This window comes from Balaenoptera ricei, chromosome 8, assembly GCF_028023285.1.
Source record: "Balaenoptera ricei isolate mBalRic1 chromosome 8, mBalRic1.hap2, whole genome shotgun sequence".
NCBI lineage: Eukaryota > Metazoa > Chordata > Mammalia > Artiodactyla > Balaenopteridae > Balaenoptera > Balaenoptera ricei.
Genome location: NC_082646.1, coordinates 100,273,483 through 100,294,524, shown reverse-complemented (window position 1 = coordinate 100,294,524; position 21,042 = coordinate 100,273,483). Strand labels below are relative to the sequence as shown.

General features: G+C 56.6%; 2 protein-coding genes across 7 annotated transcripts; both read left to right on the top strand.

The window, feature by feature from the left end:
• The first annotated feature begins 995 nt into the window (after window positions 1–995).
• PACSIN3 (protein kinase C and casein kinase substrate in neurons 3) lies at window positions 996–8,824 on the top strand. Of its 5 annotated transcripts, XM_059931533.1 has the most exons (12): window positions 1,030–1,085; window positions 2,937–3,023; window positions 4,044–4,118; window positions 4,367–4,455; window positions 4,609–4,765; window positions 5,523–5,758; window positions 5,873–6,028; window positions 6,607–6,782; window positions 6,923–7,043; window positions 7,217–7,353; window positions 7,765–7,886; window positions 8,283–8,824. In XM_059931533.1, exons 4-12 carry the CDS (start codon window positions 4,402–4,404, stop codon window positions 8,396–8,398), a joined length of 1,275 nt encoding a protein of 424 aa, XP_059787516.1. In that variant the 5' UTR covers window positions 1,030–1,085; window positions 2,937–3,023; window positions 4,044–4,118; window positions 4,367–4,401; the 3' UTR covers window positions 8,399–8,824. The 5 variants fall into 5 exon arrangements, with proteins under 5 accessions (XP_059787517.1, XP_059787515.1, XP_059787516.1 ...); XM_059931534.1 differs by lacking the exon at window positions 2,937–3,023 and having other exon boundaries at window positions 996–1,085; XM_059931532.1 differs by lacking the exons at window positions 2,937–3,023; window positions 4,044–4,118 and having other exon boundaries at window positions 1,000–1,085.
• A 678-nt stretch (window positions 8,825–9,502) lies between these two features.
• ARFGAP2 (ADP ribosylation factor GTPase activating protein 2) lies at window positions 9,503–20,237 on the top strand. Of its 2 annotated transcripts, XM_059931528.1 has the most exons (17): window positions 9,503–9,619; window positions 9,790–9,908; window positions 10,429–10,501; window positions 11,023–11,154; window positions 11,239–11,319; window positions 12,132–12,213; window positions 12,504–12,560; window positions 13,201–13,242; window positions 13,605–13,657; window positions 14,108–14,244; window positions 14,344–14,475; window positions 16,901–17,029; window positions 17,109–17,243; window positions 17,909–18,035; window positions 18,195–18,288; window positions 18,389–18,507; window positions 18,981–20,237. In XM_059931528.1, exons 1-17 carry the CDS (start codon window positions 9,548–9,550, stop codon window positions 18,999–19,001), a joined length of 1,605 nt encoding a protein of 534 aa, XP_059787511.1. In that variant the 5' UTR covers window positions 9,503–9,547; the 3' UTR covers window positions 19,002–20,237. The 2 variants fall into 2 exon arrangements, with proteins under 2 accessions (XP_059787511.1, XP_059787512.1); XM_059931529.1 differs by lacking the exon at window positions 13,201–13,242 and having other exon boundaries at window positions 9,504–9,619.
• Window positions 20,238–21,042: the final 805 nt, after the last annotated feature.

Genomic DNA, 21,042 nt, shown 5'->3' with positions numbered 1-21,042 from the left:
GGCGGGGTTCGCAACCGCCAGCTATGTGCGCGGTCTAGACCCTCTGAGTGCCCCCGGCATCGGACCGCGCAGACCTGCGCTCCCTCCCGCCTGCCAGGCGGAGGGCAAGACCGCCTGGTCACCGGGCCCAGGAGGGAGAGGGAGGGGCGGGGAGACCGAGCAGGTGGCGATTAGCTCAGCCTCAGAACATTCTTGGACCGCTCCAGTGGATATAAATAACCGATGGACAGGCTCCGAAAAATCCCGGGGTGGGGGGCAAGGGGGTGAGGAAGAGGGATTTATTAAGGGGCAGGGGAGTGGCATCGTGGCGATCTGCAAAGATCTACTAACAAAGGGGGTGGAGGGGCGAAGGGATTTAAGAATGAATCGTGGTACAAAATCTGGGAATAAGAACACGGAGGGGGAGGAGCTCGTGCCGTTCTGCCCCACCTCCACTACTTGTCTGCCCAGTCCTCAGAATGGGCCCTTGGATTGGAAAGGAGGGCTGTGCAAGGAAAGGGCACGGCTTTAGAGTCCCGACCCCGCCCGACTACAGATACTGTGCAAGCTACTAAAGGTCACTGAGCCTCAGTTTTTGCATCTATACAATGGGACTCCTAATGCTTACAAGGGGATGGTTGTGAGCCTCGTGGGAGTTAAGAAAGGTGTGCTTAGCAAAAAGAGTAAGGCAGGGTAGCCCCCAGGCCTCCCTCCAAAGGGAGCCAGTGCAGGCCCGATCCCTTCGCGTTTCCACCGGTCTCCCAGGCTCTGCGGAGGCCGGGGAGGGGCAAAGCCGAAATCTGACTCCCTATAGCCACGCGGTGCCACCCTGGGGAGTCGGCCCTGGCGCTTCTCAGGCGGGAGCCGAGACCCCACGACCCGCGCCCAGGGAAGCGCCGGTCGCTGCTATGCCGGCAGCCCCTGCCCCGGCCGCTGGCCGGTGGGGTTGCGGCCGCAGCAGCGAGGAGAGGGCGGGGCCGGGGGCTGGGCTTCCCGGGGGAGGGCCCGTCGCGCACCGGGAGGCGGCGGACCCGGCCCGGGAGCGGCAGGACTTGGGCCGGAGCGTGGCCGGACCCCCACCCGCCGAGGCGCCCAGGGAGGACGCGGTGAGTGCTGCCCGGGCGGGGCGGGGAGGCGGCGGCGGGAGCCGCGGCTCGAGCACGCCCTCTCCTCCTCCCGCTCCTGAAGTTTGCAATGGCAGTGACTCCCTCCCCGGGAGCCCCCGGCCACCGCGCTCTGCGGGAGGACAGCAAGAGCTGCCGCCGAGCCGAAGGGGTGTATTATCTGCGGCGCCGCGCACCGGGCGGGGACCTGCCGGGGAGAGGGAGGCGTCGGGGCTGGCGGGCCACACCATCTCCTGGGGCCCCTAAAAGGCCCCAATCCGCCCTGGGACCCCAGTAGGGGCCTTACTCCCCAGCGACCCCTCGCCCTTAGCAAAGGGCCCCAATTCTTGGGGCCGCAACCCCGGGCAACCATCCGGAATTCAAGGCCGCACCGGCCAAGGCTGGGTGCGCCCCCTCCCCTCAGCGATGACCGGCTGGCCCCACCCCCGCCGAGACCAAGTTCAACAAGTTTGCCCAAGAAGTCCTAGCTAGAGCCTCCATGGCTAGGCCTGGCCCGGCCGCTCCACGTGGGCTCCATGGGCTCCGGGTCGTGCAGCGCCGGGCCCGCAAGAGGGCCAGGTCGAAGGGAGCCGTCCTTAAGGGTTGAGGTTAGAGACGGCAGACCCTGGCCTCCGAGGTTTGGTGTGAGCGCTCCGGCTTTGGAGCGCGTCATCAGGGAGCAGGCACCTCAGGCGGCAGGTCGGGTTTCCAAAAGCGCCCCTTTGTTATGCCCCTCCCTGGCCCTGCCTCCTCTTCTTTCCCCGCGCCACCTCCTCCCCCAGCCTCCCGGGCCTCTCTGGCTGCTGGTTCCAGTCGCTCTTGCCCAAGTACCCCTCTCTGGACCAGTCGACCGGCCCCTTCTGTGCCTTCAAATCCTCGGGCTGCGGACGGATCGGGAGGGGCAGCTGGGAGAAGAGGTCCTGAGGCCAAGCCTGTGCCTCAGGACAGAGGATGGGCAGGGCAGGGCAGCAGTGCTCCCTCCCAGGGGCATGTCCCCGGCTCCTGGAAAGGGTGGGGGCTGGTCTGGTTGGGGGTACATACCAGCCTCAGGTAAGGGAGTGGGTTCTTCCCTGAACTCCAAGACTCCCTACCTTGGCTTAGCAAGCTGTGAGAAGACCCTGCCAAGCCCCAGAGGACTTGCCCCAGCCCAGTAGGTGCTGGCTCCCTGAGCTGGGAAGGTTCATTATCTGCTTTCTGAGCGCTTGCCTGTGGCGGAACGTGTTCTGGGGACCAATCTGGGTCTCTGCTGGGGTCAGGAGGCACAGGGTGCTGGCCCTTCTCCGCAGGGGCCAAGGCACAAGGCCCACCCCTGCTGCTAGGTCCCGTGGGGCAGTGGGGCCTGGCTGTGCCTGGGGCTTGGGCTTGTGTTTGCTCTGGGAGGCCGAAGGGAGCAGTGCCAGCCCTGCACACACAGCTTGCTCTGTTCTGGGGCCAGAGAGAGGGAACGGGTGGGGGGCAGCTCTCCCGGGAGCCAGGAGCACAGAGGCTGGAGCAGGCAGGGGGCCCAGGCCCCTGGATGCCTGACTGACACAGCTCTGAGGCCCTGGGATTTACAGCTGCAGCTCGGTTTCTGTCCATCTGGTTGGCAAGTCCTTTCTGGGTAAGTGGGACAGCCTCAAGAGGAAGCAAGGGGAAGTGCTGAGGACCCTGGTGGGGCCAGCTGCCCTGCTCCTCTCCTGCTCCGGGCCCAGGCACCTCCACTGTAGGCCTGAGCTCTCCCTCCTGTTAGCTGAGTGGTGGAAGCCCACTCAGGCCATGCTTTCTCAAAGCTGCTCTAGCCAGTGGGTTTCCTGGTCTTCAGGTGGATGTCATTTGTTTTTTCATTCAGCTACTAACTAACTCCAGTGCCTGCAGAAACACAAACTGGACCCTCAGGAAGTCTCTGCCAGTGACTGGGGACAGATCCTGTCCTGTAGTCACGACCCAGTGGGATATAAAGGGGTGAGAGAGGAGTGGGAGCTGGGGATGGAGGAATGGGCAGGGGGCTGGAGAAGGCGCCTCACTCTGAGTTTTGAAGGAAGGGGAGGGATTTATCAGTTTGGGGGGTGCTGTGATAGAGCCCTGCTTTGGGAGCAACAAGCACACCATCCTCCTGGGTCTGGCGGTGTCCCTTGGGCTTGCTCAGAAGAGGAAGTGATTTCCTTCTAGGGGCTTGAATTGATGCTGGGGACAGCTGAGACCCTGCCCAGAGACAGGAGGGGAGTGGCTGCATGCCACTGTGTCCTCTAGCCCCTGGGGGTGGTGGCTCTGGGGTTGGAATCTGCCTTGTCCTCCTCCGCAGTTCTGGAGCACACTGTCATAAGTGGCTGATCACCTGTCTGACACCCCGTGCTGCCCCATACTCTGGGCTTTTTGAGGGTGGGGCTGAGTTACTCATTATCCACGGAGCCCTTTGGGACCTCATAGTGGGTGCTGTGGAGCAGGATGAGTGTCCCTTGTGACTGCCGGGCCCCTCACATTTCTTGTTCATTGCCTGGTTTGAGTCTTGTACCAGCCCTGGCACAGAAGCAGACCAGGAGGCGGAATTTCCATCTTAGGAGGGAGCTGAAGCCCCTTAAGAGAGGACAGTATAATGCACTTGCTCAAGCTTCATGGCCAAGATAAGACTCAGGCCTCTTGGCTCCCAGTCTGCTCTTCCCAGCACGGGGAGCTACCGCAGTGTGGCTGGGCACCCTCTGACCTGGCCTGGTCTGGTAAAGGGTCGCCTTGTTCAAGGAGAGGCCACAGAGCCCTGGCTTGGGCAGGCATCCTCTTGTCTCATCTGCGGTTGGGGCAGTGAGAGGCTCTCTGCCCACTACCCACCCCCGCCGGCCATGTAATCCCCAGCTGGACCATGTGACCCGACTAGCATTCTCCTGGTTGGAATCTGGCGCTTCTGACAGCAGTTGCTATATCGGGGGAGCTGGGCACCGCCCTGGACACTGTCAGCTCCACCCTCACCCCCTGCTTTGCTCTTGTTAGCTCCAAGGCAGAATCACAGTGGCAGCTTTGAGAGTTGGATACACCCAGGTCCCTGAAGTGAGCTCTAGGCCCCAGGTACATGGAGTGAGGTGGTGGGGAGGGCAGACCAGGGTGAGAGGAGAAGCTTTGAAACTTCCATCTTTGCCCCCACCCTGGGCCCTCCTGGGGACTTCCAGACCCCTGCCTGCTAAGTCCTGGCTTTTAACAGTTCCTTGGGTAGTGGGGATGGCAGTGGGGGGCAAAAGCCAGGGATAGGAGAGGGTCTTTTCCTATCCCCAAAAGTGTGTGTCTGGCTTCCCTGCTTACCCCTCTGCCCTCTACAGCTCTAACCGCCACCATTCCGTGCTGCGGGGACACCATGGCTCCAGAGGAAGATGCTGGAGGGGAGGCCCTAGAGGGCAGTTTCTGGGAGGTGAGCAGCTGGGTCCCAGGTTTGGGGGTGGCACGGAAATGCTCACCCCTCTCTGGGCCCAGTCATCTGTCCAAGGGAGGAGCCTAGCTGTCAGCCCCGGCCCTTGACGGGGGCTTCTCCCTGGTGACACCATCCTTCTCGTATCCTCCCCAGGCCGGCAACTACAGGCGGACGGTGCAGCGGGTGGAGGATGGGCATCGGCTGTGTGGGGACCTGGTCAGCTGCTTCCAGGAGCGCGCCCGCATCGAGAAGGCCTATGCCCAGCAGCTGGCCGAATGGGCCCGCAAGTGGAGGGGCTCCGTGGAGAAGGGTGAGCCTGTGCTTGGGCCTCACTGCGAGAAGAGGGCTGCCGAGGGTGGGGTGACCAGGCAAGGCAGCTTCTTTTTGCACCTCTCGTGGAAAAGTTCGAGGCCTCCACGTCTGCCTTCCCTTTAAAGCGAGACGATCCTCCTGGTTATTCTTACAGCTGTGCTGTTAGAGTTCCCAAAGTACCGTCATGAGTCATTTTGATATTTCTAACAACCCTATAATGGAGATGATCTTCTTCTACCCATTTTTCAGAGGAGAATGTGGCAGTTCAGAGAGGCTAAGTGACTTGCCTGAAGTCACACAGCTAAGAAGAACTAAAGCTTGAGCCCAGGCCTTCTGACTCAGGAGCTTGAGCTCTTTCCATCCAAACAAGCTGCCTTCCTTGGGGACGGACATTAGTTCTTCCCTCTGAGGCAATAGAGTATAGTGGATTATACCACAGACCTGGGTTTGAATTTCAGCTCCAATTGTAGCCGTAATGCTTTGGGCAATTAATTTCACTTCTCTGGGCTGCCTTTTTGCTTGTTCCATGTTGTTTGTGACACTGTCTTCACAATGGTGGATGAGACAAGGATCCAGTGAGATCTCGTCTGTCCAGGTACAGATTAGGTATTCAGTGAGCAGCAGCTGACATTATGTGTTGTTCATCTTTGCACTTCTGCTCCATGTCTGGCACCCAGAGCAGCACCCGACGAGAGGGGGTGGGCTCACTGCAAGGGGCATCCCTGGCCCAGCCCAAGCCCCTTCCCTCCCTGCAGGCCCTCAGTACGGCACGCTGGAGAAGGCCTGGCATGCCTTCTTCACTGCGGCCGAGCGGCTGAGCGCCCTGCACCTGGAGGTGCGGGAGAAGCTGCAGGGCCAGGACAGCGAGCGGGTGCGCGCCTGGCAGCGGGGGGCCTTCCACCGGCCTGTGCTGGGCGGCTTCCGCGAGAGCCGGGCTGCCGAGGACGGCTTCCGCAAGGCCCAGAAGCCCTGGCTGAAGAGGCTGAAGGAGGTGAGCCTGGGCGGGATGGGCAGCAGAGGCACACGCCTTCCTGGGTCGGCCTGGGGCTAGAGGGGGCCAGAGCGTGGCATGCAGGGTCCAGAGTGGTCCCTGTGTGTGTGCCAGGTCGAGGCTTCCAAGAAGAGCTACCACGCGGCCCGGAAGGAGGAGAAGACAGCCCAGACTCGGGAGAGCCACGCGAAGGCAGACAGCGCCGTCTCCCAGGAGCAGCTGCGGAAGCTGCAGGAGCGGGTGGAACGCTGCTCCAAGGAGTCGGAGAAGGTACTGGCTGAGGGACTGGGCCGGCCCAGGTCAGGGCTCCCTGAGTGCCTTTTCCCGTCCCCAGCAGTTGTATTGCTCTCATCCTCACCTGCCACCTTCTCTCCAGATTATCAGTTAAGGGAGGAACCTGAGAAAGATGATGCTTTACTCAGGAGAGAAATGGTGTGGTTTCGGGCACTGGGATAATCTTCGCAGTTGCGGAGAACTTCCCAGCTCCTTTCCTTTCACAGTGTCCCACCTGGGACAAGTTCTCACGTTGTCTACCCTGCAGAGCGCCCTTCCTCCAGCTCTGCACATCGACATCCTCCCTGTCCTCTGAGGTGCGGCTCAGTTTCCACCTCTTCCGGGAAGCCTCTTCTGATTTCTCCCACTGCTCCCCGTAGGTTGACCTCATCTCACTCTCCACCAGACTCTTAAAGCTGCCGTGCCTGAATGTCACCCCCCTTGTTAGGCTCCTGGGGTTCCTTGAGGGCAGGAGCCAGGTTTTGGGACCCTGGTGCCTAGCCCACAGCAGGTGCTCAGTAAATACTAGCAGTACAAGGTCTTGTCCTCACCAGACCCCCTCCTCTCCCACCCAGATGAAAACCCAGTACGAGCAGACACTGGTGGAGCTGCATCGTTACACCCCACGCTACATGGAGGACATGGAGCAGGCCTTCGAGACCTGCCAGGCTGCCGAGCGCCAGCGGCTTCTCTTCTTCAAGGATATGCTGCTCACCTTACACCAGCACCTTGACCTCTCCAGCAGTGAGAGGTACGGCCTGCAGGGTGGGCATGGAGATCTGGGTGATGCTGGGTCTCCTCCATCTCCCCTGGGCTCTGGCTGGGCCGAATGAGATCGGGGTGTGCAGAGGCCCAGGGCTTCCCAGCCTGAGGGTTGTGCCTGGGGCACAGGTTCCACGAACTCCACCGAGACCTGCATCAGGGCATCGAGGCAGCCAGCGACAGGGAGGATCTGCGGTGGTGGCGCAGCACCCACGGGCCGGGCATGGCCATGAACTGGCCCCAGTTTGAGGTACGTGTTCCAGGCAGGCTGGGGCTGGGAGGTGGGGTGGGCTCCCACTGGGCTCAGCCTGGACCTCAGGAGGGAGGCTGGGGCTTGGGATGAAGGAGGTCAAGGTGGTCTGGGTGGTCCTGGCAGCCACCAGAGCCTGCAGCCCCGCCTGACCCTGAACGCTGTCCCCACAGGAGTGGTCCTTGGACACACAGAGGACAATCAGCCGGAAGGAGAAGGGTGGCCGGAGCCCTGACGAGGTTACTCTGACCAGCATCGTACCCACAAGAGATGGCGCTGCATCCCCACCCCAGTCCCTGGGGTCCCCAGGGTGAGAGCCAGGATTCGGGCTGTGGGAAGGAAGCAGCTCTGCCCCCTGCTCTGCCCTCCTTCCTCTGTCCCTTCCCTTCATTCCCGTCACACCTGAAGTGGGTTGAAAATCGGTTCCAGGTACCTTAGGACATGCTTATGAGTTGTAATGATGCCAGTTTTTATGGTGGTTTAGATTTGCCTGGCGTTTCCCGCATTCCCTCTCATCTACTGCTCATGTCAGCTCTGTGCGGCAGGAAGTGTGCCTGAGCTTGCAGGCATTCATGGCCGAGGTCAGGCTAGAATCTTGCAGCTTTTCCCCATCTGCCTCTCCCTGGGTTCCTCCAGGAGGTGAGCCCTTGGCCCTGAGTCCTAGGCTCTCTGCTCATGTTCCTTGTGCCCTGAGACTGCCCCTTTGTCCTTCCCTCTCTAGCAGCGGGCAGGATGAGGAGTGGTCAGATGAGGAGAACCCCCGGAAGGTTGCTACTGGGGTCCGGGTGCGGGCACTCTATGACTACGCGGGCCAGGAAGCTGATGAGCTGAGCTTCCGAGCAGGTACCCTGGAACTCCTTTCTTGATCCTTTCCAGACTTCAGCCCCTCCACCCCTTTCCCCTGCCCCTTTACTAGCCTGAGCAGGATTGTGGAAAAGGGAAGCCAGACATCCACTTATCAAGGGCCAGTTCTCTGACTCTTAAGGCTGCTCTGGGTCCAGCCCCCAGGAGTCAGAGTGTCCGCTTGGAGTCCTCATCTGCCTCTCAAAGTCATCAGCTGGGGCCTGACTGCTGCACTCAGGGTGGGGGGTGGAGTGGCTGACTTTGACCTCCCTCTGCCTGAGCCAGGTCTCTTCTAGCTGGGTTCTCCGACTACCCCCTCCCCCTCAGTCCTTGACCCAATTGCAGGAATGGGGCTGGGCCAGGACAATTGCCAGTGACCAATTCCCCTTCTCGCAGGGGAGGAGCTGCTGAAGATGAGCGAGGAGGATGAGCAGGGCTGGTGTCAGGGCCAGCTGCAGAGTGGCAGGATTGGCCTGTACCCTGCCAACTACGTGGAGTGTGTGGGGGCCTGACCTGCCCTGGCAGCCCTTCTGCAACGTTTCTCCACCCTGGGTCAGAGGCCAGCTTGTCTGGACAGCCGGACCTGAGGGCCCTGAACCATCCTGCCCCTGCTGCCCCTCTGTCCCTTGAGGAGGGAGGAAGTCCTGGGACCCAGGGAACGGGAGGGGCCTGTGTCTAAGAAGGGACTGGTAGGGAAGGGCCAACTGAGTCTAGGTTGAGGGGAAGATGGGGAGGTCAGGAGGTGACAGAAGGGCCCAGGGGTGCCTGGGCCTCCCCAAGAGTCCTCCAGTCTCCCCAGGAGCTGTGGACGCAGTTCCTGATCTCTGTGTTTTGGGGTTCCTGGGGTTGGCTTGGGGTGAGTGTAGTTCTGGGCTAGCAGCACTCTTTTGTGGCTTGTTCTAGTGTGTATTAAACTTGGAAGAAAAACCAAAACAAAACAGGCTTGTGTGCATCTGTTTCGCTATTCCACCCTTGCCAGGCTGCCGAGGGCATCTGGAGAGAGGCACTGAGGGGAGGTCGTGGGCCTGGACTATATTGGGGGGGCGGAGGTTGGGCGAAGGTCTGCCAGCCTGGTACCTGTTCTGGGACTTCGGGGTGGAAGTCCACCGAAGTAACCTGGGGTGGAAGGGACTCGAGATCAGAGTTGGTGTGAGCCATCCAGGCTTGGTGGAGACTGGGGGCTGAGTTCTGAGCCGGGCGGGAGCCCAGCCCGTTTATCTTCCAGTCCAGGCCGGCGGGACTACGACTGCTTGGTAGGACTGTTAATCATTACTCACCATTCGGGAACTGGCCTGAGCTAGGGCCGTGTGCGGGTCCTCGCAACCCACGCTTCTGTGAGGTGCCTCCACCTTCTGGGGATGGCGGGGCCTGCGGGCGGCTCTGCGGTGAGGTTTGGGTCTGTGGGCCGGCCGTCGCCCCGCCCCGGCTGCGGATTGGCCCCGGCGCGGCGCGGCGTGGATTCGGGCGACCTCGTGGGGCCCGGGACGCTGACGTCTCGGCGCCAGCTCCGCCCGCCGCCCATTGGTCCAGATCGGGACAAATCACTCCACCCCTCGGCGGGCCGGCCCCCGCTGAGGCCCACCCACTGTGCCGCCTTCGCGGACGCGGATTGGCCCGTGACGGGACCCGTCGATCGCGCTGGTGTCTGGGAAGGAGAGAAAATGGCGGCCGAGCCGAGCAAGACAGAGATCCAGACCCTTTTTAAGAGGCTTCGCGCAATTCCGACCAACAAGGTGCGTGAGAGGGAGGCGCGCGGCGCCCGGCGCCGGCCGAGAGGGACTCTCCCGGCTCCCCTGGTTTCTGAGGGAGGGAGAGGGCCCGGCGCGGGCTGTTTTCCTGGGGTGTCAGCGCCCGGCCTCGACTCGGGGCCCCTGACCATTCGCTCATCTCCTTCTCCACCCAGGCCTGCTTTGACTGTGGCGCCAAGAATCCGAGTTGGGCCAGCATCACGTACGGTGTGTTCTTGTGCATTGACTGTTCCGGGGTGCATCGCTCCCTGGGCGTCCATCTCAGCTTCATCAGGTGGGGTCTCCTCGCGGTCGGCCGGGACTGGGTGCTCAGCAGGGGAGAGTGGCTGCCTGGACTTGGACCGCCCTGAGTTTGGTGTTCGCCAGCTTCTCACGGGAGGCAGCCGCCAGCGTGGGCCCCTTGTTACACAGGCGGTTCGTCTCCGCGTCTGGGTCAAAACTCCGTTATTTCCTGGTGGTCAAACTCGACACTCCCAAGCGTTAGTTTCAGGGAAAAGTTATCTGCGTTGTTCTTGTTGCTGATGCACTGGAGCGAGACTGTGGCTGTCCTTAAGGGAAAGGCCGAGTCCAAGCTTCGACCTCCTTTCGCATCTGGAAAATAATTAGTACCTTTTGGGTTAGATGAATGAAGAGCAAAGCTTTCCTGGACAGGGTAGAGTGGAGGAAACAGGGAGGTGGCTGATGAATATTTCCAGGGTGCCTACTGCAGCCCGAGGCCAAATGACAGGTGTGGGTCTGCCAGGGAAGCGTCTCCTGGAACCTGCTGGTAGGTGACACACAGCCCTTGCACACAGGTCCACAGAGTTGGATTCCAACTGGAACTGGTTCCAGCTGAGGTGTATGCAGGTCGGCGGGAATGCCAATGCGGTAAAGCTCCTCCTTACCATCCTCCTGCCCCCGTTCTCCTGCCTGGGTACTGACTTTACAGTGACTTCTTGGAGGCCCTCTCAGTTTCTCTGTTCAGAGGATTCTCTGGTCTATGGCAACACTGTACACTATTCTCTAAACTTGGAGATTGGTCGTTGTTCTTTTCAAAGGAGCTTTGGATTCAAACTAAACTGGACAGACGTTCTTGGGGGGAGAGGCCAAGGGAGTTGGGGCCTCCACAGTTGTCTGGGTCTCGTGGGCCTGGATGAAGGATGGGCAGAGTGGGTACAGCATGCTGTCCTCAGGCAGAGTTGAGTGAGGTCTGGGCTTCAGTCATTCATCGTAGAGGATGGGAGGCTGTGTTTTTTGTAGGAGTTTCTGAGGAACTTTATGAAAAACTGCAGGTGTCAATAGAGCGTATTGTCCTGTATAAGTAATAACCAGACTGTTAGAAGGAGGTGCCTCTTTTGCTCTGGGGAGAATCACCTGTAGCATGTTCTCCTCTCTTCTTTGCTCACCAGACAGCCTTCTTCCGCCAACATGGATGTATAGCCAGTGATGCCAACACCAAATATAATAGCCGAGCTGCCCAGATGTACCGGGAAAAGATCCGGCAGCTGGGGAGTGCGGCCCTGGCTAGGCATGGCACTGATGTAAGTGCCTGTTCTCCCGGGCCGGGGTCGTGGGGTAACGGGGAATATTCAGAGTCCTGTGTTTCAGTTGTGTCTTCTTTCCAGCTTTGGATAGACAATATGAGTAGTGCTCCCAGTCACTCCCCAGAGAAGAAGGACTCTGATTTCTTCTCGGAACACACTCAAGTGAGTGCCCGCAAGGAACGTTTCCCACAGTTGTTCCTGACAGGTGGTTTACTTACTGAGGCCAAGGCCCACGGTCATGGGCATGGATTCCATTCGCCTTGGTGTGATACCTCATACAGGGAATGTTTGGGGCCCACTGCTGGATAGACTCAGGTGTTTCCTCTTCCCATGAGTAGGGGTGCAATGTGGCCCTCCTTAGGAACACACCCCTATAAGCTGGGGTGGTAGGGAGTACGAGAAGCTTCTTAAAGGCTTGAGGTATCAGGAACCCCAGATAACTTTTCCTGGATTCTTCCCCTATGAGAAAGGCACTGTGCTTGGGCACAATGAAGGGATTCCCTCTCAAGCAACCTACCCCTGGGAGGAGGTTTCCCCTCTTCCCACCCCCTGGGTGCTGAAGTCAGACTCTGAATCCCTGCTCCTCTATTTAGTCTTTCTAGTGTGGTGGCTAAGACACCTAAGGTCAGTCTCTAAGATGGAGAACGTATTTACCTCATAGGCTTGTTGTGATAATTAAACATATTTACATGTAAAAACCCTTTAGACTTGTACCTGGCACATGGTGAGTGCCCGATGTGATTATTAAATTAGGGGAATGGGTTTTGGCTCTAAGTAAATAGTGAAGGGGTGGAGGTGGCTGCTAGTTTTGTGCTGCTTTCTTCCATAGTGAATAGCAACTATAATTTTGATTGCTGACCTCCAGTATTCTTTCCTCATGGGCTTGGAGTAGGGCCTTGTACCCACAAGGTATTTGGCGCTCTTTGCCAGCAGGAATGGTGGCTCATCAAGGCTTCTGTCATCTGGCTTTTCAGCCCCCTGCCTGGAATGCACCAGCCACGGACCCATCAGAGACCCAGCAGCCAACCCCATCTGCAGAGAGCAGTGGCCTGGCACGTGAGTTTAGCCCAGATTCCAACTATGTGCCTTGGTCCTGGCAAAGGACTTGGGGCTAGGAATGGGACACCTGGCCAAGGTAATGGGAGTGAGGGGTCTCCTACTATCTCTGGGTGGGCTGGGATTCACTTAAGTCCCTCGGAGGAGGTGGTGGGCATTCTTTCTCTATTTTGGTGGCCTCAGAAAGCTGAGGAAAGCCGGTGCTCCTACTTTTACCCCATCACTTCCCTTAAGGGGAGGTCATAGGAAGTTCTGAGTCTCCCACCTGATTCCCATCATTGCGTCCACAGAGCCGGAGCACGGCCCCAACATGGAGCTGCTTGGCACCTCACCCAAAGCTTCTCTGGGTCAGTATGCCAGCTGGCAGGTGTGGGGTGCCTGGGAGAGGGTGGGCCTCGGGGGTTCTTTTCAGATCTGCTGCTGCCTGATCACGTGGACTGAGGTCCCAGGAGACTGAGCATCTGATCTCTCTGGAGTGGGGCTTGGGATTGAAGTTGTGGCTGCAACATCGACCACAAGGACTTGAGGGCAGGCCCTTGGCGGCTGGTGTCCCAGGCCTGGGGTCTGCCTCTGGGGCTGGGGCTGGGGCTGGCCAGCGTGAGGCCGGACACCTAACCCTGGGGGCTGAGGCAGGATTGGCCTGTCTGGTCCATTTCATGAGAAGGGGGACAACTCTGAGCTGTTAATGGCTGGAGGCAACATTGTCCTTTCTCGGCCAGTCCCTGGCCTTTCAGCTCTTTTCTACTCTTTTCTTGATGTCCTTCAGACTTAGTTCAGGGTGAACAGTCCCTTTGCTGCCCTGGTTTGTTTTGTCGACCTTTGGGGATTGGGGCAGGAAGCCAGCAGAATGACCGTCAGTCTGACCCCATGGGAAGGCTGGGCATGGCCTGGTCTGGAGTGAGGCTCTGTAGAGGCCTTTGGGCTTGGGAGCTATATGGAGGCTCTGAGGTGGGACCCCCTGTTAGCCACAAGTCTGTTTTTCTCCAGAGTCCATGTATCTGTCACCTAAAGGGGCTCCTCCTGCCAGAGGTAACCAACAGCTGCTTGGGGAGCCCCTTGCACGCCCTCCCCCTGCTCTAGGAGCCAAGGCTGGTGTTTGGTGCTGCCCCTGCCTGGCAGTGTTCGTGTTGGGTCAGGGACTTTGTCTCTGGTGCTTCAGGTCTAGGTTCTTAGGTCCATCGGCTGGGAATCAGTAACCTCCTCTAACCTCGTCTGTCTTGGCTTGGACGTCCTGACGCCATTGGTTGGAGCTGGTGGTGGCAGCTTTGCCTTCCCCTGCCTGAAGCTGTTCTTTGTAGAAGCTCTTGCCAGGAAGCTGCATGATGTGGACTGAGCTGCTGCCTTTGACCTCCCTTTGTCTCTGCTCACGCCCCACCCTCTTCCTCACACAGAACTGAAAACCTCCCTCATTGGCAAGAAGAAGCCAGCAGCAGCTAAGAAAGGGGTAGGTGGGGATTGGCAGTATGGCAGAGTGGTTAGGAGCTGGAGTCAGGCGCCTGGGTTCCCCCTTTGACCTGACCAGTTACTGGCTGTATGACTGGTAAAGGTGCTTAGCTTCTCTGCACCTCATCTGTGAGGGACTGTCAAGATGCTTGTCTCTAAGGGGCTCCTGGGAGGAGTCAGTGAGATTGTGCACATAAGTGCTTGGCACATCCCGGGCCTGGTAGCGTTAGCCGTTGTCCTCTGGCCCCCAGGCCTCCGCTGGGGTTGTGTGGGCCACCTGAGGCTCAGCTCCAGCAGAACCACTGTTCTCCCTCTCCACCATGCTGACGGGGCTCCTATTTTTTTTACAGTAAACTTTAAGAAGGAACCCTTTCCTTGTGGGTGTTTCCATGCCAGGGAGGGGATAGAAGGCATTGTGGCTGGCAAAGCTCTCATCACATAATTCTGCCAGCTGGGTGCCAGGAAAGGCCTAGGGGCCCAGAAGGTGAGCAGCCAGAGTTTCAGCGAGATTGAGCGGCAGGCCCAGGTGGCAGAGAAGCTCCGTGAGCAGCAGGCGGCTGATGCCAAGCAGCAGGCCGAGGAGTCCGTGTGAGTGTTTGCCACAGGGGCCCAGCGCTTACGGGGTTGGGTGGGCAGGTAGGACAGGTCGGGGTGGTGCCGGCCTCTGACACGTTTGTTCCCTCTAAGGGTTGCCTCCATGCGTCTGGCCTACCAGGAGCTTCAGATTGACCGTAAGAAGGAGGAGAAGAAGCTGCAGAATCTGGAAGGGAAGAAGCGAGAGCAGGCAGAGAGGTTGGGCATGGGACTCGTGTCCCGAAGGTGAGGCTCAGCTTTGGGGTGTGGCAGGGAAATGCCACTGTTCCCCTGGGAACCATTGGAGGTTCTTCCCAGCAATTTGGGGTTCTAGGCTTAGTCTTCCTCCAAGGCTGAATAGATGACTTTGCTTATTGTCTTCAAGCCCCTAGTGTAGTGCTTGGCACATAGTAGGTACATGCTCGCTAAGTATTTGTTGAACGAATGAAACACAGGATCAGGTGCTCTTTTGATATGTCCAAGAAACTAGGGTGGTATTTCTTTTTCTTTTGTTTTAAAAAAAAATTTTATTTATTTATTTATTTATTTGGCCGCACCGGGTCTTAGTTGCGGCATGCGGGATCTTTAGTTGTGGCATGTGGGCTCTAAGTTGCGGCATGCGGGATCTAGTTTCCTGACCAGGGATTAAACCTGGGCCCCCTGCATTGGGAGCATGGAGTCTTAACCACTGGACCACCAGGGAAGTCTCTAGGGTGGTGTTTCTTAAAAAGGGTGCTAACGGCACTTTGAATGGCAGGACAGTTTTCTCAGGAGCTTCCCAAGAATCGCAGGGCTTTCAGCATTCCTAATACCTGTCCCCTAAATGCCATTAGTGTTACCAGATACCGTAACACCCAGAAATACCCCCAGACATTCAAATGCCCTTTGGTTGGGTGGTACCCTTCCTGTTTTAGGACCACTGGGTTTATGTTGCTGTGGTTTTCTTAAAAAAAAAAAAAAAAAGAACAAGGGCTGCTAACCAGTTCTCTTATGCATTTTGTTTTCTTTACAATAAGAGTTAGCGTCTAGAGATTTCAGTAATACTAGATTTTTTATCTCTCTTAAAAATTGGAATATCTGGCAGCACCAGGGTGAGCAATCCTGGCTACAGTGAGCTTGTGCTAAGTGGTGTCTGCTCCTTTCCATGGGGCGTGAGCTTCGCCAATGGCCTTATTTACTTAAACACAGCAGTCCTATACAGAACTGTTTTCCCTTTTTACAAATGAGAAAATTGAGACTCAGAGCAGTTAAGCAATTTGCCTAAAGCCCAAAAATCTAGTAATTGATACAACTAGATTTTGAACATAGAACTGTTTGATTTCATATTTAGTATTTGTAGCCATTATGCTCTACTTCTCTGGAAGAAGATACAGCTGGGTATTTCTACTTAATCTTTCAGGACATGGCCAGTTGGATTTAAGTTACTCCCTTTTAGTCTGTGTGCTACTAGTGTAACCCACAGCTAATCAGGGAGACAAAATTTTATCCCAAAAGGACTTTCCTCTTCCCTGTTTGGTCACAGGAATGACTGGATTAAAGGGTATATTTAAAACATTTTTTTCTTTTTTGTACTGCAGTAGAATCATTTAAACCCAGCCCACCTTATTTAAAACCCTATTGCAAAATATTCACTCCTTGGAGTACCACCAACCAAAAGTGGTAGATATTTTTTAATGAATTTATTTAAATGAAATTAATCATTAAAAGCTTCTGTGGAGCTTATTTAACACAGGAGGGAAGAGAGGCATCACGAGTTGGTACTGGCTGCCAAATTCAATGCCTCTTCTCATTGGGAAACCAAATAGCAGATCCAGGTTTTAGTGCGTAAGGCCAGACTCTCTACTTTGAAATGCTTTCTTCTTTAAAAAAAAAAAAAAAAAAAAAAAAGGATGGGATAATTAAGAACTCATCCTTTGATGCCATTAGACTCATTTCCCTGGTTCTGGGGCATTTTTCATCTTTTTTGTTTTATGCGTCTATCTTGGTGAAGGATGTGGCTTATGGTGCAGCAAGTTGAGGCCAGAAAGCACTATTATTTGGTGCACGTTATCGTTAAAATTAAAACAGGCCAAACAGTCATTTGTCAGGGAAACCCTACTTCGAGAAAACAAAGCTGATGTATTGACAGGTGAGGAGTGCTCTCCAGTTTAGCACAGTTGCTGGCACTCCCTGCTGGGTCTTGCCCAGCCCTGGGCACAGTCAGGGGAAGAAGGTTCTGGGTGGTGCTCAGTGAAGGAGAACCCAGGTTTCTGCCAGCAGCTGGGCATCTTCTCTTCTCTTTTTTTTTTTTAAATAAATGTATTTATTTTATTTATTTTTGGCTGCGTTGTGTCTTCGTTGCTGCGCTCGGGCTTTCTGTAGTTGCAGCGAGCAGGGGCTGCTCTTCGTTGTGGTGTGGGCTTCTCATCGCGGTGGCTTCTCTTGTTGCGGAGCACGGGCTCTAGTCGCACAGGCTTCGGTAGTTGTGGCTCGTGAGCTCTAGAGCGCAGGCTCAGTAGTTGTGGTGCACGGGCTTAGTCGCTCCACGGCATGTGGGATCTTCCTGGACCAGGGCTTGAACCTGTGTCCCCTGCATTGGCAGGCAGATTCTTAACCACTGCGCCACCAGGGAAGCCCTGGGCATCTTCTCTTGTGCAGTGACACTGATGCTCACTCCTGCTTTTCTCCACAGTTCTGTCTCCCACTCGGTGCTGTCTGAGATGCAGGTGATCGAGCAGGAAACCCCAGTGAGTGCAAAATCCTCCCGCTCACAGCTGGACTTGTTTGACGATGTTGGTACTTTCGCCTCTGGACCCCCAAAGTAAGGCTATTGTTGGGGTGCAGACTTGGCTACCATGTTCCTCATCAAGCTTCTCTGAGCCACTGTACTGTCTCCCCAGGTACAAGGACAACCCCTTTTCCTTGGGGGAGAGTTTTGGTTCCCGCTGGGATACAGATGCTGCCTGGGGTATGGACAGGATGGAGGAGAAGGAGCCGGAAGTGACTGTCTCAAGCATCCGGCCCATTTCAGACAGGTGGAGTGCTCTAGGGCAGCTGTCCAGTAGGATGCTCTGTGACGGTGGCAGTGTCCTGTATCTGCACCGTTTGCTGTGGTAGCCACCAAGTATGTGGCTAGTGAGTCCTGAAAAAGTGTCTAGGGTTAATTGAGGAACTGAGTTTTTAATTTAATTTGAATAAATTTGAATAGCCACATGTGGCTAGTGGCTACCAGATTAGAGAGTGCAGGAATCAGGCTTTGGTTTGAGCTGTGCTCTACCATCGCAGGAAGCTTAGTAGCCTCTTGTGCTTGAGGTCCATTTCTCTGGCAGGAGGAGCCTGATTTTATGCTTCAGTTCTGACCTCCCAAGGATTATGTGTCTCTGGCCTTCATCTAGTAATTTTTTAAAAGCATATTCCATGTTAATCGGGGTAGTCCTTAACTGATAAATTATCTGCAAATAATCCATTTGTAAAATGGGGACATAACTAATGACTTCAGAGCTGCCATAAGGATTAAATGTAATGAAACTTATAAGACACCTAGCTCAGTGTCTGTGTCAGTGCTAGGTGGGAGTGACCGTACACCTTTTCAGCCACACTGGGATGCTTTTGAGAGTAAAAGGGGGGTAATGCTATAGTGATACTATTGCCTGGTAGCAATGGGAGGAGTCAGAGCTGTTGTCCCACGTCCACCCCTCAGAGTCACAAACCGGAGGGAAGTGGAAAGCAGGAGCTCAGGCCTTGAGTCGAGTGAAGCACGACAGAAATTTGCAGGAGCCAAAGCCATCTCATCTGACATGTTCTTTGGGCGGGAGGTGGATACTGAGGTAAGTAGAGTTGTCCGCTTACCTGAGCCTGGAGGCAGCAGGTAGAAGCAGAGTTTCTTCCCTACTGTTTTGGGCTTTGGCACCAGGGTGGCTGGGCCTGGATGAGTTCTTGGGTCACTGGCCCAGAGGCCCCGAGGCCCTGCCTTTCCTTCACCGCAGCATGAAGCCAGGTCCCGGCTACAGCGGCTCTCAGGCAGCAGTGCCATCAGCTCTTCGGACCTCTTTGGGGACATGGATGGCGCTCATGGAGCAGGTAGGCGCCAAGCGAAGCCTGCGAGCAGAGCTGGAGGGCCCCCTGGACTGGGACGGGCTTCCTGCTGGGCTCTGGGTCACCCTTTCCCTTGCTTTGACAGGTAGTGTGTCTCTGGGGAACGTGCTGCCCACTGCTGACATTGCCCAGTTTAAGCAGGGTGTCAGGTCTGTGGCCGGGAAGATGGCCGTGCTGGCCAATGGTGTGATGAATTCTTTGCAGGTGAGGCTGGGGCTGCTTGACCTGGGGTGGGAGGAGACCGAAGGGTGACGCTTGGAAGTTGGCCTTCTCCACCAGATGCAGACGTAGCTGCACGGTAGCCCTCAGCCCGAGAGAGCATTTTCTTTTCCTGAAGGGCAGCTTCCTTCCTTTGAGCTTGGTACCAGGGCTGGGCCTCTCCCTAAGACGATGCCATGTCTGCAGTGATTTTCCCCCACTCTTGTCATCTGTACTGTTTCTCCTCCCTCTCCAGCTTCTGTGAGATCAGGCAGGGTTTCCCCCTTGGGATCTGGCCACAACCCCTTTCCTGGGTCACAGTAAAATAGAAAACAATCTCTGCCAGGGTGAGATTGGTGCCTGGTTCCCCCGCCTGCCAGTACCCCAGTCCCGTGGGGTGTGTTGGGGGAGGGTGTGCACGCTGGAAAGCTGATGCAGGTTAGAGACTCTGACTTTGTTTTTTCTTTCCCCATCCCCAGGATCGCTATGGTTCCTACTGATCCAGGCTCCATGGCTCAGACATATGGTGGTGACAGCAGCAAAAACCTCATGATTCCTAGGCCTGGGATGCTTGCCTTGTGGAAGCTGGGGAGGAATTGTTATTTTATACCTGTGGTGTGTGAGTGGGTGGCCTTTGAGGATCTCGGGTGAGGGATGGGCAGTATCAGCCCCAGACCTCTGCCTGGAGATTGAGCCCTGTATTCTCTTCTTCTCACACTCCCACCCCTGTGTGCTAGATTATTGTTAATCCAGTCTTGCCTCTAAAGCTGCTGCTCACTTGTCCTGCCACACTGGGAGTGAGGGGAGGGAGTTCCCTCAGAATGGCTTATCCTGGGTCCAGGCCTTCCCCGAGTAGGGAAGGTAAAAAGTATAAGGCTTTTTGGCTGGCTCTAGGATCCTTCCAGCTTGTCTGGGGGTTTGGCCCCTGTCCTCTGGAGCCAGCAGGGAGGTCTAGAAAGAGTTCTGCTGTAGATCGGCCCCCAGGGGAGGGAGGCTCTGGACTTGGCTGCTGCTGTTGCTGCTCCAGGGGTCTCTTCCGGGCACCAGGAGAGGGCAGGGGAGGGGAAGGACCTTCGTCTGGGCCTTACTGAGGGCTAGAGACTTTACCTGGTACCGAAAGGTTTCATTTGGGATCAGACTGGAGGCCCGAGTGATCTTCTCCTGTCTCACTGCCCCTTTTTACAGTGATCACTTGGAGGATTACTTCTCCTCCTGGGTGTCTTGGAGTCCTCCCATACCATCCATTGTGGACCACAGGACTCTCTGTCCCCTCCTGAGACTCTGTCCCTTCTTCTCGTGCTTGGTGGCCATGGTGGGTCTCATCTGCCCTGTGCTCTGCTCTGGATGCTGTGAGTGTAAAGCTGGCAAAGAAAGCAGAGGACGTGAGGGACAGAAGGCAGGCTGCTGGGGCTCAGCTTTCTTCCTCCGCATCATCTGGGTCTAGGGGCCTGGACAGCACCCCACCACTGAGAGCTTGAGGCACCTACAGAGCTGCAGGTCTCACCCCTCTGGGCCACACACTGTCATCCTTGGTGCCGTCGTCCCCTGCCGTGCCGGCAGCCTGGGCCCGCCCCACCCCGTGGTTGAGGGTTGAGGTCCCAAGCAACACAGACCACTGTTCCCACCACCCCCTCACCCAAAGGGATGTGACTTTCTTTCTGGACTGTTTGTATTGAAACTAAGTGGTGTCAAATAAAGCCCCGACGGGGCCCTAGGCCTCTGTTGGTCTGAGTGAAGTAGTGTCCTCTCTGGATCCTGCCTCCCTGCCCAGTGCAAGCCCCTCGCCTCACTCTCTGGGCTCCCACCAACATGGGTAGGGCGTCGGTGCCGAAGCTGAGGGCACTCTCACCGGGGCCTCCAGCTTGTCCCTTCTCTGAAAGCCAAAGGCCCCCGGCTCCTCGGCCCTGTGCTGCTGTGAGGTCCGGTGCAGCCTCGACCTCACCACCCTGTGGCACGTGGAGGACAGAGCTGGTATTAGATGGCCTTTTAACTCACCCGCTGAGCCATATGGCTGCAGGCAGGCGAGCGACTTCAGCAGCGTACACCTCATCCCAACGGTAGGCTTGGTTGGGGATGTGTGTGTCAGTGGAGTTAAAAAAAAAAAAACAACACAGACCTTAATGGAACCCTTTTCAATCTTTTAAATCTAGGAAGAAAGGATGTGTGTGTGTGTGTGTAAACCCCTGGCTTGGCAACCGTTTTCCCCTATAAGGGCTTTTGGAACATCTCTGTGTCACCTTAGCGGTCTTCGGGGTACAATTGTAAACCACTGGTCTGGGAGATGGGTGATTTGAAAGGATGGGTGGAGGGAGCCATGGGGGCTCTAAGCCAGTGATTTCCAAAGTGTGGATCTTGGAGCTTTGGAATCATCTGGAGTGTTCATGATGGAGATTTCTGTGCCCCACCCCAAGCTGGAGCTTGGTCATTTGCGTTGTAAGCAAGCTCCCCAGGTGACTGATGCATGTCAGGATTTTCGAACTGCTCTCAATCAGCTGGAGGCTGGAGATGACTGGTCCTGAGTCCTCACCACATGGCTTGGAA